The sequence below is a fragment of the Lepus europaeus genome, chromosome 18 (assembly GCF_033115175.1).
Source record: "Lepus europaeus isolate LE1 chromosome 18, mLepTim1.pri, whole genome shotgun sequence".
Lineage (NCBI taxonomy): Eukaryota > Metazoa > Chordata > Mammalia > Lagomorpha > Leporidae > Lepus > Lepus europaeus.
In genome coordinates, this window is record NC_084844.1 from 6,885,980 (window position 1) to 6,902,055 (window position 16,076).

The 16,076-nt window shown below is 61.1% G+C and overlaps 1 protein-coding gene across 1 annotated transcript; it reads right to left on the minus strand.

Annotated features, from left to right (window-relative positions):
• Window positions 1–67: 67 nt before the first annotated feature.
• On the minus strand, window positions 68–12,116 carry COG1 (component of oligomeric golgi complex 1). The gene is made up of 14 exons (XM_062216927.1): window positions 11,784–12,116; window positions 8,759–9,000; window positions 8,443–8,624; window positions 8,147–8,317; window positions 7,183–7,339; window positions 6,593–6,803; window positions 5,544–6,320; window positions 4,968–5,114; window positions 4,377–4,535; window positions 2,548–2,675; window positions 1,823–1,931; window positions 1,385–1,494; window positions 1,229–1,304; window positions 68–257 (listed from the first exon to the last, which is right to left on the minus strand). The coding sequence occupies exons 1-14, from the start codon at window positions 12,096–12,098 to the stop codon at window positions 117–119; spliced, it is 2,925 nt and encodes a 974-aa protein (XP_062072911.1). The 5' UTR covers window positions 12,099–12,116; the 3' UTR covers window positions 68–116.
• Between the last annotated feature and the right edge of the window lie 3,960 nt (window positions 12,117–16,076).

Consider the following 16,076-nt stretch of genomic DNA (forward strand, 5'->3'; position numbering starts at 1 on the left):
GGGGGGCTACACTCCACCCTTGAAACTGGAAAGACGGGTGTGGCTACAGACAAACGAGCGGGGCCTCTTTAGAAGTGACGCAGTAGTATTTATTTAGAGGCGGGTTTGTTCCCATGCTACTTAGTCCTACTGGACAGCCAGCCAAGCTTGAACAACGACGGCGCAGGCATGTCGTCTTCCTCGCTCACGAGCTGTCTGAACAGGGAGCCGGCGTGCGTCGTTGGGTCCTCTGCTCGGGAGAGCGCCGGGGGGTCAGCCTGCCATGGGATGCAGAGGAAAGTGCCTTAACGTCCACCCGAGCCTCCGCCTCACCCGCCCCTGCACTCGGAGTCCACACAGCGCACACGGGGGAGCTGAGAAGCAGGGGGAGCTCGAGTCCAGACTGCTGTGTGTCGAGATGTGAGGAGGACTTAGCGAACAGCACGACTCGAAAAGAAGGACTGTCGCAGGCAGAGGGCAAACAGGCGGCCCCTCCACGCCGCCGCCTCGAGCACGGATAAGGCGGGCCACGTGAGGTGCAGGTGGAGGCGCGGCGTGGAGGGAAGTCGGCAAGGCCTGTGCTTACCCGGTGAGTGGTTTTAGCGAGCATTTTCTTTTCCACTACCATCTCTCAAATTTTAAAACCAGATATTTGATGAGAATTCTTCAGGGTCTGATGGCAGGGAATATGGAAGGGACACACTGCTAATATTTTGTCTAACAGTACAGCCAACAACAGCTAAACGTGGTAGGCAGACAAGCCGTTTGCGCTCTCAAAGACACACAAACACAACACCATTCAGAAATACCAAGGAGGACTCCTGCAGGCTTAGTGGATGGCATCCTACTGGAACAAAACGTGTGTGAACAAGAAAACGTAAAACTTCAGGCAGCAGCCTTGTTTCCCACCAAGTCCAAGTCAGGAGGATCCTGCTCTGCCCACCAGAACCAAGTTTTCCAAGCAAAGAGGCACGCTGCTGTGCAGGCAGCGCAGCTACGTCTCCACCCTGCCCTGCGTATTTTCTAGGTAACGTTTCTATTACGAGGCTACATGGGCATCTTTTAAAACTTCTGTTAGCTCGAGCTAGTAAAACCTTGTACTTCTCTGTTGCGTCGCCATTAAAAGCATCTTTAGTGTATTTTGTCATTCTGTTCTTTATCGATTGTTTAAAAAGGGAGTTAATTGGGTGGCCTGGTGGGAGACAGGGGCAGGATCCACAAAGATGAACCCCTCGCTCTTGGCACTAACCTGGGCTTTGGTTTGGACGCTTCTGGTCAGCTTAGCCTTGCGGTTGCTTGTCATGCTCAGGGGGAGCAGCCCGAACCTCCAAGACAAGAGGAAGGATGTCAGCGGTGCCAGCCTGGAACGGGGGTGGGGCCGCGCGGGAGCCCCGGCCGCAGGTACCTGATCTGACTGGATGCCAGGGGCAGGATGTTGTGGGCTTCCTGGGAGTTGAATGCATTGCTCCTCGAGGTGAACTGATTCTCCGTCCCAGTAACCAGTCCAAACAGGACCTGCCGGGAACACCGTGGGGAAACGCCACCTCAGTAACTTGGCGCTATGTCACGTGCTGTTGAGGGTGTTCAGGCGTCAGAGTGACTTCCTCGCCATCCCCCTCAGTCAGTCCTGCAGGCCGCCTACTTCTGTTCTGGGGCCGGGTGGAGCGTTCACAGATCCTTACCCGGGACTGCAGTGGTCAGCCCGGGTGGCCTCAGCATCTCAGACTGTCCAGTCCTCTTTCAGCCTCGTGACCACACGAGCTAACGCCTCCTCACGCTGCATCCGTGCTGGGGCTCTGGGGTGTGGGGCCCGGTTTCCCGTGGGCCTGTTGCCCTGACTTACAGAGGTTCGCTGCACCAGGCGGGTAAGGTTGCTGTTGAGGTGTGGCGTGAACACATCCAGGTCAAACGGGTCAATGAGTCCTTCCAGGTAGTCCGTTACCTTCTCAATCCTGGGAAGAAGATGAAGACCATTATACCCCACACTTTTTTAGGATAAAAACCAACCTGCCGGTATTTCCGTGCTGGAAGGGGTTTTGATTCTGCTGAACTGCTGGTTTTTCCCACTCGCCACTGGCGATGGTGCTGTGGTGGTGCTCGGAGGGCGGGCTTCACCTGCAGCAAGGCCGTTCCTTCCCCATGCCCTGGTTTTGGGGAGGGCACCCCGAGCCCAGCTGGGCTGCCTCAGAGGAATGGGAGTCCCCGGACTTGGCCTGACCATGGATGTGTGCAGCGGGTGGCCATTATCTGCCCTGCTAGAAACACGCATGCATTGTGTAAGGCATGGGCATGCAGGACCGGGCTAAGAAGCGTCTCACCCTCGGGTGGCTTACACTGCTAGGGTGGGGAGTGCCCTAAGTGCACCTAACTGCTGGCCGTCCTGGCTTAGGACAGTGTGGACAGTCCACCGCCCAGCACAGCAAGAGCGCTGGACTGCATACCCCAGATCACAGTTCAGAATCTGAAGTCTGGTCTCCACTGAAGGCATGCTTGTATGACACCCTAAGGTTGACAAGCCTCTAGCTGAGACTATCTGCGGGGGAGAGCCCAGCAGGGAGGACACGGCACCTGGAGTCCGGTTTGCTTCGGCCACTCTTCCCCTCTTCACCCTTGGCTGTCAGGACGAGGTTGAGATAGCGCAGGTCGTACAGCAGCTGCAGTGCCCGATTCTGGGTTATTGGGAAGGCACCTTCCTTCTGCAAATGAATCCCAGGCCCCAGCCACGGAGAGATCAGGAGAAGCAGTTCAGTGCTGGCTAAGCAGACGCTGTCTATGCCCACGGCCTGTTCACTCCCACAACAGCAAAACTAGGCTATGTTAGAAACCTGTCTTTTTTTTTTTTTTAATTCTCATTTTCTTTTATTTATTTATTTTTTGATGGGCAGAGTGGATAGTGAGAGAGAGAGACAGAGAGAAAGGTCTTCCTTTTTGCCGTTGGTTCAACCTCCAATGGCCGCTGCGGCCAGCGCATCGTGCTGATGCGAAGCCAGGAGCCAGGTGCTTCTCCTGGTCTCCCATGCGGGTGCAGGGCCCAAGGACTTGGGCCATCCTCCACTGCCTTCCCGGGCCATAGCAGAGAGCTGGCCTGGAAGAGGGGCAACCGGGATAGAATCCGGCGCCCCAACCGGGACTAGAACCCGGTGTGCCGGCACCGCAAGGCGGAGGATTAGCCTGTTAAGCCACGGCGCCGGCCTTCTCATTTTCTTTCTTAAAGATTTATTTATTTGAGAGGCAGAGTTACAGATAGAGGGAGAGACAGAGAGATCTTCCATTTGCTGGTTCACTCCCCAAATGACTGCCATGGCCAGAGCTGCGCCAATCTGAAGCCAGGAACTAGGAGCTGCTTCTGGGTCTCCCATGTGGCTGCGGGGACCCAAGCACTTGTGCCATCTTTTGTTGCTTTCCCAGGCTATTTGCAGGGAGCTGGATCTGAAGTGGAGCAGCCAGGACTCGGACCAGTACTGACGTGGAGTCTTGGCCTAGTAGGCCTCAGCTGGCCTGGAAACTTGGTCTTAAAACTGGAATGCTAACAGCCGGGAGGAGACTGAGCCCTCTGATAACAGGCCGCAGGCTGGGCCGTGCAGCACAGCCCGTGAAGCTGCCCCTTGGGGTGCCTGCACCCCTCAGTGGGGGGCCTACATGCGTCCTGGCCAACCTGCTTCTGATCCAGCTTCCTGCTGATGCGCCTGGGAGGCAGCAGGGATGCGGGAGACATGGATGGAATTCCTGGCCCAGTCTTGGCTGTTATGGCCACGTGGGGAGTGTACCAGCAGACGGAAAATCCGTCTCTCTCTGTCCCCCTATGTTTCAGGTAAAAAATAAATAAGTAAAAACATCTTAAAACATCCGAGAGTGGCCTCAGGGGCTGTAGGTCACTGTAAAGGGGAAACAACCCCTTGCCTGGAGGAGAGGCCCTGAAGCCGCTCGGCAGAGCGGACAGTGAGTTCTCCCCAAACCCTCACGGCCCCTGGTTCTCAGATGTCACTAAGGAGAGGGGCAGAGGGGCAGAGGCGCGGGCAGCCTGCTCTGCGGAGGTGGGAGGGAGTGAGTGGAGGCCCCTGCAGTGACCGCCTGTGCCTGCCCAGCTTCACAGCCCGGGGGCGGGGGCGGGGGCTCCATTCTCGGGCGGTTTGCATTTGATCCTGAGAGCTGAGAGGTTCGTGATTTGCCCAAAGCCCACGGTGTGCAACTGGCTGGGCCTTCTACGATTCTGAAGCGCAGTCGGTTTGACCCTTGAGAAGCGGGCGATGGGACGTGCGGAGCTGGAAGGCGGGCCCTCCCGACAAGACGGAGCATCCTCACAGGCCCCGGGCCTGGCCTGTGTCCTCTTTAAAAACCCGGAATCCCTGCTGCAGGCGCCCACGCCCAGGAGAACGCCGAGGCGCTCAAACACCTACCTTCCTCTGCTTTTCCGAGAGCTGCTCGTAGGCAGCCACTACTTGGACCATACAGCTCTTCAGCATTTCCTGCAGCGTCACCTTTGGCAAGGCATGGCCCCCGACCCGGTTAATCTCCTGGCAGAGGCTAAACAGGAAGGACTGTACGTACCAGGACGGCTAGAACAGACCAAAGGATGTCACACTGTTAACCTGCGCCACGGCAACGGCGCACAGCACAAGTGGACACATTGGTCCTCACGAGGCCTGTGTGCTGGGAGCTGGGCCTCTGCAGCCCGGCATCCGGCAGGTAGCCCACTTGGCAGACACGAAGCGCCGTGCTCAGTGTCCTGCTCCGTCATCCCCTCCGCGGTCTGGGGTGGCCCGGCAGGCAGGCCTGTGTGATGCTGCTGTTGTCACTTAATGGTCAGTGGTTCCCTTCAGCACGGAGCGCCTGCCACCCGAAGGCAGACTCGCGAAGTGACTTCTCGACCAGCCACTCCTGACGCGGCCCGAGTACAGCTTCCAGCTGCTCCCCAGACAGTGGTGTGGCCTGACTGCCAAGCCTCCCCGCGGCCAGCCAGGGCTCCCGTGACGGTGCGACCTGCTCACCTGTGTAGGCAGCCGGATCGTGGACGTGATGCTACCGCCAGACTCGGTCTCCTCCTGAATCTCTAGTTCATCCCAGCTGGTGGCCGTGGCCAGGACGGAGCCAGCGTCATCTAGAAGCAATGACTGGGCGAACCCCTGAGTCAAGGCCTGGAGATAAAAGGCGAATGTCCCCGTGAGCTCTCCAGAGCCTTGGAAGGGCCTGCAATTTGCGGTAAACCTGTGATCTCCAGCACAGGTGGGGTGGGGTGTGGCCAGCATCACTCTTCTTTAGGCTAATTATGGGTGTCAGGAGGGAATCCTGTTGCTAATTAGCCACAAACATCAGATGCAGTGGAGATGAAGGGAGTGCGGCACTCGGCCGAGGAACACAAGTAGGGGCTCTCGGCCAGGCAGGAGGCCGTCACTGTCACCTGACGGAAGGAAACCGGCACGTGTCCCATCTGCCGGCCTGGGCATGCGTGGACAGGGCGAAGAAGTTACCGTATGAGCCGCAGGTGCCCGTACCATCGCAGGGCCTGCCCGAGGCGGGCCGGGCCGGGCCAGGCCGGGCTCAGACGGGCCCGGGGCATCGCTCACCTTCACGAGCGCGGCGCTCCACACCCGGTAGCCCAGCACACTCTGCTGCAGCAGCATCTCTTTCACTTCTTGCCACTCGGCCTGCGTGGGAGCGACGTCCTGACCCTTCCCCTTGGCTGCTTTTTTCAGAGCCCGGGGCTCCCTGGCTGGTTTCTCGGGGCTCCCAGATTTTCCCACGATACACTGCTTGAGATGGGGGCACAGTTCTCCCAGGGACTGGCAGAGCCTGGCCATGAACAGGACGGCGTGCAGCTGGACCCCGCTGTGGGCAGCCTGCTGCCCTTGCAGGGCTTCCTCAATGCTTTGCAGCTCTGCCCGGATACGGCCTGTGATGCGGCCGATGCACGCCGCGGACTGCGCCCGCAGCAGGTCCCGCACGGCGCCCGCATCCGCGTACCTGTCAAAGGCAGAGTTCTTGGCCTGCGGCGGGGGGCACTCCTCGGAGGGGAGGTAGGCCAGGAGGTCATCCAGCTTAACCTTCAGCTTGGCATCCAGGGCGGAACAGAAGTTCTGCACGCAGGGGCTCACGGCTCGGGCCTTCATGGAGAGGCCGCTGCCGGCTGCCGGAGCCCGGTTCGCCACGGTCACCCAGGCGGCGTCGGAGGGCAGGTCGCCGGCGCTCTCGGACCACAGAAACAGGCACATGTTCTGCTCGTAGTGGGCGTGCTTGCTGGAAGGGGAGCTGCCGCTGCCGCTGCCCTCCAGCTCCTGCAAAGCTGAAGCCAGGAGCTCTTCGGAGCTGCTGGAGATGGAGTCGAAGCCTTCTCTCGTCAGCGTCTGAGAGAGAGAGAGCAGGTCCCGTCACTGTTCCTGAAGGCACGCTCAGAGCCGGGGCGGCAGTGTCTCCCAGCATCCGGGGCGCTCGCTACCACGCTCGGGACCACGTGGCCCTTCCGACGGGCATGGGCTCATGCCTGGGCCACGGCCAGAGGCCTGCTGTCTCTTTCCACTCCAGAGCCTGGCTCTCCGTGAGAGAGCAGCGCAGACGGCACGCAGGAACCTCGCCTGCCGGCTGCACCCCCACCAGGGCCACGTGACCCCCCCCTCACCTGCAGCCGGTCCAGGAACAGCTGCTGCATCATGTCCTCCCAGAACGAGAGCGGCTGCTCCAGCAGCCGCCGGCAAATCACGTCCCAGCTGTGGCTGGCGGCCTCGTGGGTGAGCAAGTCCCACACGGCGTCCCGGATGGCGGCCAGCGCCTTCATGCTCTTGACGTACATGAGCAGGCTGGTGATCCCGTTTTTAATGTCTTCCTTACACCTGCAAGGGGATCGTTTTCCTTGGGCTGATTCACAGGTTTATTCAGAAAAACCGCAGGACTCCGTCTGAATAGCCTCTTGCCTGGGTCCTGACAACTCAGGGTGTCCTGGTGGGGGTGGGGTCTGTGGCCCCAGCACGAGCTGCCCCTTGGGCATGGAAGCCTGCAGCCCATGGGATGGCGGCAGAACTCAAAGAGGTGCAGCCCCCCACATGAAGAGAACCAGAGTTGTCTACGTAAACTCTGGAGGGCTGACTCCCTCCCTGGCTCTCCCACGAAGGTCGCGATGGGCCCGAGTGAGAGGCCGCCACGCGCCAGTCCCCTGGGGGAACGGTGCTCTGCTCCTGCTACCCCGGGCCCTGGATGCTGCCTGGCTCTTACATGAGGATCCACTTCTGCAGGGTGTCCCTCAGGTACTCCTGGCTGACGGGGTGCGCGAGGGTGCGGAGTGCTGGCTGGAAGTCCACGACGGACGCCGGCAGGTGCCTGAACCAGCTGCACAGCTTCATCTCCCCTTGCAGGACGCCGGTGCCCTTCCCTAGAGAGGGCGGGGGCCGGGGCGTGAGGGGGCAAAGGCAGAGGCGCCTCGAGGTCAGGGGCACAAGAGGGCGGGGGCAGGGGCGCGAGGGGGCAGGGGCAGCCCGCGCGAGCTCTGGGCACTGCACTGCCGCCCGCCACGTGGTTCTCCTCTGCGCAGGTCAGAGCAGACCCCCGAGGCAGGGGAGAGAGCGCGCACGTCCAGGGCCCCTCACCAGGAGTGAGGTGGCCTCCTGCCGAGGAGGGGCAGAGCCCAGAGGGAGGAGCAGAAAGAAGCAGTGAGCAGTGCGGCCCTCGGCACTTGAAAGCAGCAGCGATGGTGCCAACGGTGACCGGCCACCCCACCCCGGGAGGCGGAGGAAGCACGGGTGACCACCCATCTCCTGGGTGGCGAGGCCCGGCTCTCCAGGCGCTGGGCCCCACTGGGAGGCGCGGTTCCTCGTCTTCCGGCAGCTCGGCACCCTCCACCGTGCAGAACCCAGGGCCCTCTAAGGCCCCTGCACCACACCAGTTAGCCAACCGTCACCTGGCCGAGAGGGACAGGCAGGAGGCGCGGGCCCCCAGAGGAAGCCGAGCGTGAGGGAGCGCAAGCTCTCCGGTCTGTGCGGCCCTGTGGTTTACGTTCCCGGGCCAGCCTGGCTTTGCCCTCCCGCGGTTACCGTGCTGACGTCACAGGGCACCTGTGGATTCAGGAGTCCAAGCGCTGCCCTGACCACTGGCCCAGGCCTCCACGAAGGGTGTGGAGGAAGAGGCTGGGCAAACACTCACTGAACGACCCGGACGAAGGCCAGGCTGTCTGGGAGCTCACCGGCAGGGCTGTGGCCCGTGATGGTCTCCAGGGTGGAGAAGAGCAGGCCGCAGGGCAGCGGCGGGGCGGGCGGCAGCCCCTCGGGCGCGGTGTAGAACAGGGCGTGCGCCTGGCTCAGGGTGGTGGCCAGCAGCTCCACCAAGGAGCAGATCTGGGCTTTGATACCCGAACCTGCGAGAAGAAACCGGCCGCTTTTAAGCAAGCCACTGCCTGCAGCCAAGCTGGAACCGGAGAAGGTTCTGGAAGCTTCCCTGCCCCCACGCAAGGACCAGCGTTTGGCGCGAAGCCGCACCCACCGTGGTGCGGCTGGTTGAGGAGCTTCTGCATGGCCGCCTTCCTGGCCATCAGGAAGTCCGTGAGGGCCTGGCGCGGAGAGCTCTCCTCCAGCAGCATGACGGAGCACAGGGCCTCGGCCACGGCGCGGTCCGACACCGCCGGGCGCCTGAGCAGCATCTTGCTCTCGTACAGAATGGTCGACCTGGAAAGTGACCGGGCACGCCGCACACCTTGGGCAGGAGCCTCGGCGCGGTCCCCAAGACCGCAGGGGCGGCGCTTAGCGTCACGGGGTCTTGGCTGGGGGCTGGGGGCTGGGGGCTGGGGCGAGCCTCTCACCGGAAGTGGCTGGCTGCGGCCACCTGCCGGACCAGGATGGGAAACCGCGCGAGCACAGGGCTGCTGCGGGAGGCCGCCGACTCCAGCTGGAGCAGGCTGTGCAGGTGGCGGCAGAGCAGGTAGAGCTGCGTGGCGTGGAGGGACCGCGAGGCCTCCATGGCGCTCCACATCTTCTCGGGGATCTCCAGGAGCAGCTTGATCTGCGCGGCCATGCTGTAGAACTTCGGCGACAGCTGACGCGGCTGCGGGGAGGGGCGCGCAGGAACAAGGCAGAGCGAGGTCAAGGCCAGGTCTGCGGCCGGGGGGGCCCTCGGGGCACGGCCAGTGGTCACCCACCAGGAGGGGTCTAAGGTCCCGCAGGCGTTTCTGACGGAGGCGCACCTCTGCTCAAGCCCACAGAGAGGCAAGCCCACCGCAGAGGGATCCTCCTCCTCTAAGGATTTATTTATTTACTTGAAAGTCAGAGAGAGAGGGAGAGAGATCCTGCACCTGCTGGTTCCCACTCCAGATGGCAACAGCCGGGGCTGGGCCAGGCCGAAGCCAGGAGCCAGGAGGTTCATCCGGGCCTCCCGTGTGGCTGGTAGGGGTCCAAGCACTTGGACCATCCTCCACTGCTCGTCCCAGGCCATCAGCAGAGAGCTGGATGGGAAGTGGAGCAGCCGGGGCTCGGACCGCTGCCCAGATGGGATGCTGGTGTTGCAGGCAGTAGCTTTACCCACTACAACACAATGCCAGTCCCTTAAAAAGAAAAGGTTTACTGAAAGGCAGAGTTAGGGAGAGAGAGAATGTGTGTGCTTCTGTGTGTCGCTTATCCCCCAGATGGCTGCAGTAGCCAGGCTGGGCCATCTTTCACTGTTTGCCAAGGCGCTGGATTGTAGGAGGAGTGGCTGGGACTTGAACCTGTGCCCATACGGGAAGCCAGCATCACGAGCAGTGGCCCCGCCAGGACCTTCTGCCGTTCCTCCTTACCAGCCCCACACGCACGCTTCCTCTGGTTCAGTCTCCAGGCCTCTCCCAGCTCATCTGCGCCTACTCCCCCACCGCAGGAGCCTCTGCCCTCGCCATCTCCTCTGTGCACGTGGGGGAGCTGGAGGCGGCAAGCTTAGGCCCTTTTATCTGTTCTAAAATCTTCTAAAAGATGTGTTTATCTACTTGAGAGGGGCAGAGAGAGAGGGGTCTTCCATCCGCTGGTTCACTCCCCAAATGGCAGCAACGGTCGGAGCTGGGCCGACCTGAAGCCGGGAGCCAGGAGCTTCTTCCAGGTCTCCCACACAGGTGCAGGGGCCCAAGCACTTGGGCCATCTTCCTCTGCTTTCCCAGGACACAGCAGAGAGGAATCGGAAGTGGAGCAGCCAGGACTCGAACCAGCGCCCACATGGGATGCCTGACCCACTACGCCACAGCCCTGGCCCCTGGGCCGTTTTATAGAGGCTCATCTGCTGGCCACCTAGGACGCAGCACCGGAGAAACGCCTACACCTTGACCTTGGAGTTCCCGGACCCCAGAACTGGGAGAACACACGCTGCTCTTCCTGTACATGACCGAATCTCAGGGCTACTGGTAGAGCAGCACACGTGGCCTAAGACGCCGGCGCTGCAAACCTCGTCTCCCGTTTACAGCCCCTCCGTGCAGAGAAGGGCCAAGCCTCCGCCCACTCCTTCCAGGCTCCCAGGGAAACAGGAGTTAACCACCCTTTACCCTCAGCTGCTGCTCTCCTACACTGTTCCCACGTCTGGGGGCCACGTGCCATGGACTGCCTTGACCAGACCTCAGGCTCCTTGACCAGACCTCAGGCTCCTTCAGAACAGAAAGAACTGGGGGGCTGGTCTCACGCCGAGCACACTGTGGATCTAGGAATAACTCAGATAAGAGCACCATGAAAAATCAATACAGTCAAAAAAATTTTTTTTTATTTGTTTAGAGGTACAGTTAGAGGGAGAGACAGAGAGAAAGGTCTTCCATCTGCTGGTTCATTCCCCAAATGGCCACAACAGCCGGAGCTGGGCCGATCCAGAGCCAGCAGCTTCTTCCAGGTCTCCCACGTGGGTGCAGGGGCCCAAGCACTTGGGCCATCCTCCACTGCCTTCCCAGGAGCACTAGCAGGGGGCTGGATCGGAGGTGGAGCAGCTGGGACACCAACCGGTGCCCATATGGGTTGCCGGCACCGCCGTAGGCAGCGGCTTAGCCCACTAGGCCACAGCACCAACTGAAAATCAATACCTTTCTAAAATCAGGCACAATACAAAACAGCTTTTTAAAAACCTTAGGGGCTGGTGCTATGGCATAGTGGGTAAAGCCGCCGTCTGCAGCGCCAGCATCCGACATGGATGCTGGTTCGAGTCCTGGCTGTTCCGCTTCTGATCCAGCTCCCTGCTAATGCACCTGGGAGAGCAGTGGAGGATGGCCCAAGTGCTTGGGCCCCTGCACCCCCGTGGGAGACCCAGAGGACGTTCCTGGCTTCAGCCTCGTCCAGCCCTGGCCACTGCGGCCACCTGGGGAGTGACCCAATGGAGGAAAGATCTCTAAGTCTGACTTTCAAATAAATACACAAATCTCAAGAACGCCTGGGCTGGCCCCCGGGGGAGGGGGCGCGGGCGGGGAAGGTGGGGGCCAGCTGCACCCGGTTCTGCCCACCACCAAGTTCCCCCTGGATCGCAGTCCTGTGGCTGCAGAGCCCTGCTCATGGGGTCCACGCTCCCGGAACCCGCAAGCCGCCCTCCCGCAGCCGGGTGCGGGGAAAGCAGGACAGCGATGACAAGGTCCAGCCGCCCATGGGCCTCCCCTCGCAGGGGGCGGGGGCCGCGGAGCCCCAGCCGGGGGCCCAGGGGTCAGCAGGAAGGGGAAATCGGACCTGCGTGGAGCCACCTCCCTGCAGCCCCCGGCGGAGGGGCGAGGCCGCGGGCCCGGCGTGAGGCGAGCGAGTCGAAGGCCCCGAAGGCAGCCGCGAGCGACTTTCGGGGTTCGGGGCCCCGGGAGGTGAGGACGCGCGGGCGCCGCGGCGGGGGCGGGGCCGACGCGCACTGACCTGCGGGGCCTCGGGCGGCCGGGGCGCCGCCGAGCCGGCCTGGCGCAGCCGGGCGCAGTACTGGTCGGTGGCCTTCACGGCGTCCACCAGCCCCTCGGCGCAGCAGCGCATCTGGCCGATGGTGTCGGCCGCCTCGATCAGGTCGCGGTACCGCTCGCCCACCATCTGCCGCAGCTCCTCCTTCTTGTGCTCGATCTCCGCCCGCACCTGGCGCTCCAGCCCGCGGATCTCCTCCGCCCCGTGCGTCTCGAAGAGCGCCGCGGGGTCGCGCAGATCCAGCCGCTTCATGGCGGGAGGAGCGGCCGTGGCAGCCATGGCGCGCGGGTCCGCCGGCCGCCGGCCACCGGCCACTTCCGCCCTCTCGCCCCGCCCTGCCGCCATCTTGGTTAGGGGCGGAAGTGCTTCCGCCCCGAGGGGATCCGCGTGCGTTCCGGGCCTTGGGGGCGGGTCGGAGAGGGCGGTGGGCGGCGCCGGCGAGGTTTCCGTGAAAGGGGGGACCAGGTGGTCGAATGGGGTCCAAAACGGACCTGGACTATGCCCGCCGGAGCCTGGCGGTGGCCCGAAACCTCCGCGCGCGCAGGTGCAGCCTCTCGCGGTGCAGCTCAGGCCGCCTTCGTGCGCTCTGGTCACCTTCCAGGTCCCCGCGGACGTCGTACCCTGCGACAGCGTCTGCCACTCAGCTGGTCCCTTCCCTGGCGTTAACCCCTGCGGCTCCTGCGCTGCGGGCCGAGGCGCGAGTTTGCCGCTCGCTGCTGGCTGGGGGTCGTCGACCCCGGGCACGTCTAGGAGAGACCCTGAGCCCCGTGTTTTCACCTCTCCTGCTGGGGGCCGCAGCCTGAGGACTGGCCAGGGGACGTCGGATGCAGCGGCTAACCCCAGCACTTGATTTAAAATATATATATATTTATTTATTTGAAAGGAATAAAGAGGGAGGGGTGCCTTCTCATTCGCTCCTCCAAATGCTGCCGACAGCCCGGGCTGGACCAGGCTGAAGCCAGGAGCTTGGAACTCAGTCCAGGCCTCCCCTGTGGTGGCAGGGACCCGGGTATTCGGGCGTCTTCTGCTGCCTTCCCAGGCTCCTGAGCAGGGAGCTGGATTGGAAGTGGAGCAGCCGGGACTTGAACCAGTGCCCATATGGGATGCCGGCGCTGCAGGCAGCAGCTTTACGCACTACACCACAGCGCTGGCCTCGGTGTTTAATTTTATTTGAAAAGGAGAGTGAGAGAGAAGAGAGATGGAAAGAGGTCTCCCATCCACTGGTTCACTCCCCAGGTGCCTGTAATAGCAGGGGCTGGGCCAGGCCACAGCCAGGAGCCTGAGACTCAGGTCTCCCACGTGGGTGGCAGGGACCCAAGTACTTGGGCTGCCTTTCGCTGCTTCTCCCAGGCGCATTGGCAGGGAACTGGATTGAACGTGGAGCAGCCAGGACTTGAACTGGTGCCCGTATGAGATGCTGGCACTGTAGGTGGATGCTTAACCTTCTGTGCCACGGCGCCGGCTCCCTTCTCCTCCCCGTGGTTGGTCTTGGCTCTCCCTGCTCCCTTTCCCACCTACAGGTTCCATTACTTTGAGGCAAACCTTAATGTCACCCTGCAAATAAACCACCACCGACAGTATTCTAGTTTACCTCGCGGTAGCCCTGCCGTGTCGGGAATATCATTCTCATTGTGCAGATGGCAACCTGGGTTTACCCCGAGAGGCGGGAGGTTACCGTTTCCAGTGCCTGCCCACCCGATTACCAAATCTGCTGTGCGTGTAAGTTCCGCAGGATAGGTAGGAAAAGAATGTTCCTGTTTTGTGCATGACAAGAGCCCAGAGAGGCTCCCTTCCCTGCCGGAGTGCGCCTAGCTGGCAAGTGAGGGTCGCCACTGGAGTTTTGCATTTTTGCGTTACTTTCTCCAGAACTTCAACTTCCCCTAACTCAGATCGCCACTTGGTGGCAGGTCTGAAGTTTGCCGTCTCCGCAGCCCTGCCCTGCTGGCAGCACTCTGCCTCCCCTCCCCGGTGTGAACAAAATCTCTTCTCTGTTTGGGAAATTCGGCTCTGTCTGGGCAGGGCCCCTCGCAGCCCCGGCCAGAGCCTGGGGCTGGCCGATCAGACACAAGCACCTGGGACGTTGGAAGGAGAGCCGGTGATGCTGAGAAGCAGGGATGGTTCCCATCGCATCTTGGTAGCGATGTGGGGCGGCAGGGGCAGTGAGTCCGGCGGCTCGCAGCTGCTGGCGCTGATGGCAAGGCTCCTGGCTGCCGTGAGCGACCACCAGGATGTCTTCCCCAGAATCCACCTGTGGGTGCTTTGGGCAGTGAATATTTAGTGTCCCTTGGCTCTTGCATGCCCGTCCCCCGAGCCTGTCCAGTGTCGTGTTGGAGGTGGCTAGCACAGGTGCACGGCGCCTGTAATTTCAGGCAGAGAAAGGCCAGCTGTCCCCACTGGGAAGCGTGTCCTCTCTCCCTGGCCGAGTTCCTCCGAATGCCCTGAAGATGCCGCTGTCGCTCCGTTGCCCGCAGAACTGAGCACAGCTGGAGGCCCACGTTGTCTTCCGGTGTGGGCTCAGGGTGGACTGGAGGAAACGTGTCTTCGGCTCCTCACTCTCCGCGCCTCCTTTCCAGGCCCCTGAACAAGGGAGCCCCATCCTCTCTGGCCGCCTCTGCCTGGCAGCTGCACCTGGCAAAACCAGGTTCCTGGGCTGAGAGCCCGGCTTCCACAGCTGCCCCAGGCACCCTGCGGGGGACGGAGGGACAGAGAGTATAGGAAGTACACGAGTGACGGGACCGCCCCCTTGTTCTGTTGCCCTAGTTTAGTCTTGGTTTGGGGATGAGTGTGTGTGTATTGTGTGACCACCCTAAAGTGTCCTTCAATCTTCAGGGAGAGATTTTTTTTTTTAAATTTATTTATTTCTGTTTGAACGTCAGAATTACAGAGACAGGGGGAGAGAGTGTGTGTCCATGTGCTGGTTCACTCTCCAAGTGGCCGCAATGGCCAGGTCTGGACCAGGCTGAAGCCAGGAGCTTCTTCCAGGTCTCCCATGCGGTGCAGGGGCCCAAGCGCTTGGGCCGTCTTCCACTGCTTTCCCAGGCACGTTAGTGGGGAGCTGGATCGGAAGTGGAGCTACGCCACAGTGCTAGCTCCCAGGGATAGATTTTTTTTTAAGGTTTATTTGTTTATTTGAAAGGAGTTAAGGAGAGAGGTAGAGAGAGGGAGGTCTTTCATCCGCTGGTTCACTCTCCAGATGGCTGCAACTGCTGGGGCTGGGCCAGGCCAAAGGCTGGAGCGGGGAGTTTCATCCAGGTCTCCCACGTGGGTGCAGGGGCCCAAGGACCTGGGCTGTCTTCTACTGCTTTCCCAGGTGCATTAGCCGGGAGCTGGCTTGGAAGCAGAGCAGCTGGGACCTGAACCGGCACTTCCAATAGGGCTTGCTGGCGTCGCAAGTGGTGGCTTCAGCTGCTGTTTCACGATGCTGGCCCAAATTGTGTTTAAACCGTAGCACTAGGCATTCTGCCCGTAACAGTAGCTGTGGTTTGAGCGCCATCTGGAGAGTCCACACAGGTCACCATACTCCTTTGGCACAGGTGATCCAGACAAAGCCAGGGTTCTGCAGGACCAGGTACCCTGCCCGAGGCCACATGGCAGCCCAGCGGCTGAGGTTGTCTGGCTGTGGAAGTCCGCGATCTTTCCACTCCCTTGCGTTCTTAGCTTCGAAGGACTTTTCTGAACATTAAGAGGCAAGCAGCCCGTGCCATTCTGGTCGGCACGCACACAGTCCCCACGCTGCTCCCTGCCCTCGGCCTGAGGCAGGGTCTCTGGAATTCTACGGGCAGTGTGTGGCTCCAAGCTGGAGGAACGCTGCAGTGGTTGGGGCAGGTGACACACAGGGTGGCTGGGCCTGGTGGCCAAGTGTCTTGAAGCTGGAAGGCTAGGGTGTGACATCTCAGTTTCTCTAAGCCCGTCCGTACTCTCCTATCTCAGTCTGAACATTGAGGGGGCAGGCCTCGCCTTACTTTTTTGATAAACATACAGAAAGCCAGCCAGGATACTGCCTAAAATAGAAGGCGTTTTAGCAGATTTATGCAGACACCACATGCCATGTGCAGTATGTGGTCTAGCAGGTGCAAAGGGGGCGGAGACCTGTGCTCCCAGACCCAGCGACTCAGTAAATGTTCGCAAACGCGTCATGTGTGCAAGCTGCAAAGTCACAGAGAGCCAGGGTCCTGCAAAAGTTTGTGGAAAATGGAATTAAAAGATAAAGTTTATTTTGGTGCAGAAAATTTATTTGAAATCCCTGCATGCTATTTC

Excerpts from the sequence above, each read along its gene's own strand:
- COG1 (XM_062216927.1), bottom strand. The coding sequence starts at position 12,098 with ATGGCTGCCACGGCCGCTCCTCCCGCCATGAAGCGGCTGGATCTGCGC. Across the intron at positions 8,625-8,758 it reads GCCGCAGCCAGCCACTTCCG|GTCGACCATTCTGTACGAGA; the intron begins GTGAGAGGCTCG and ends GTCACTTTCCAG. Across the intron at positions 1,305-1,384 it reads CTGGCATCCAGTCAGATCAG|GTTCGGGCTGCTCCCCCTGA; the intron begins GTACCTGCGGCC and ends CTTGTCTTGGAG.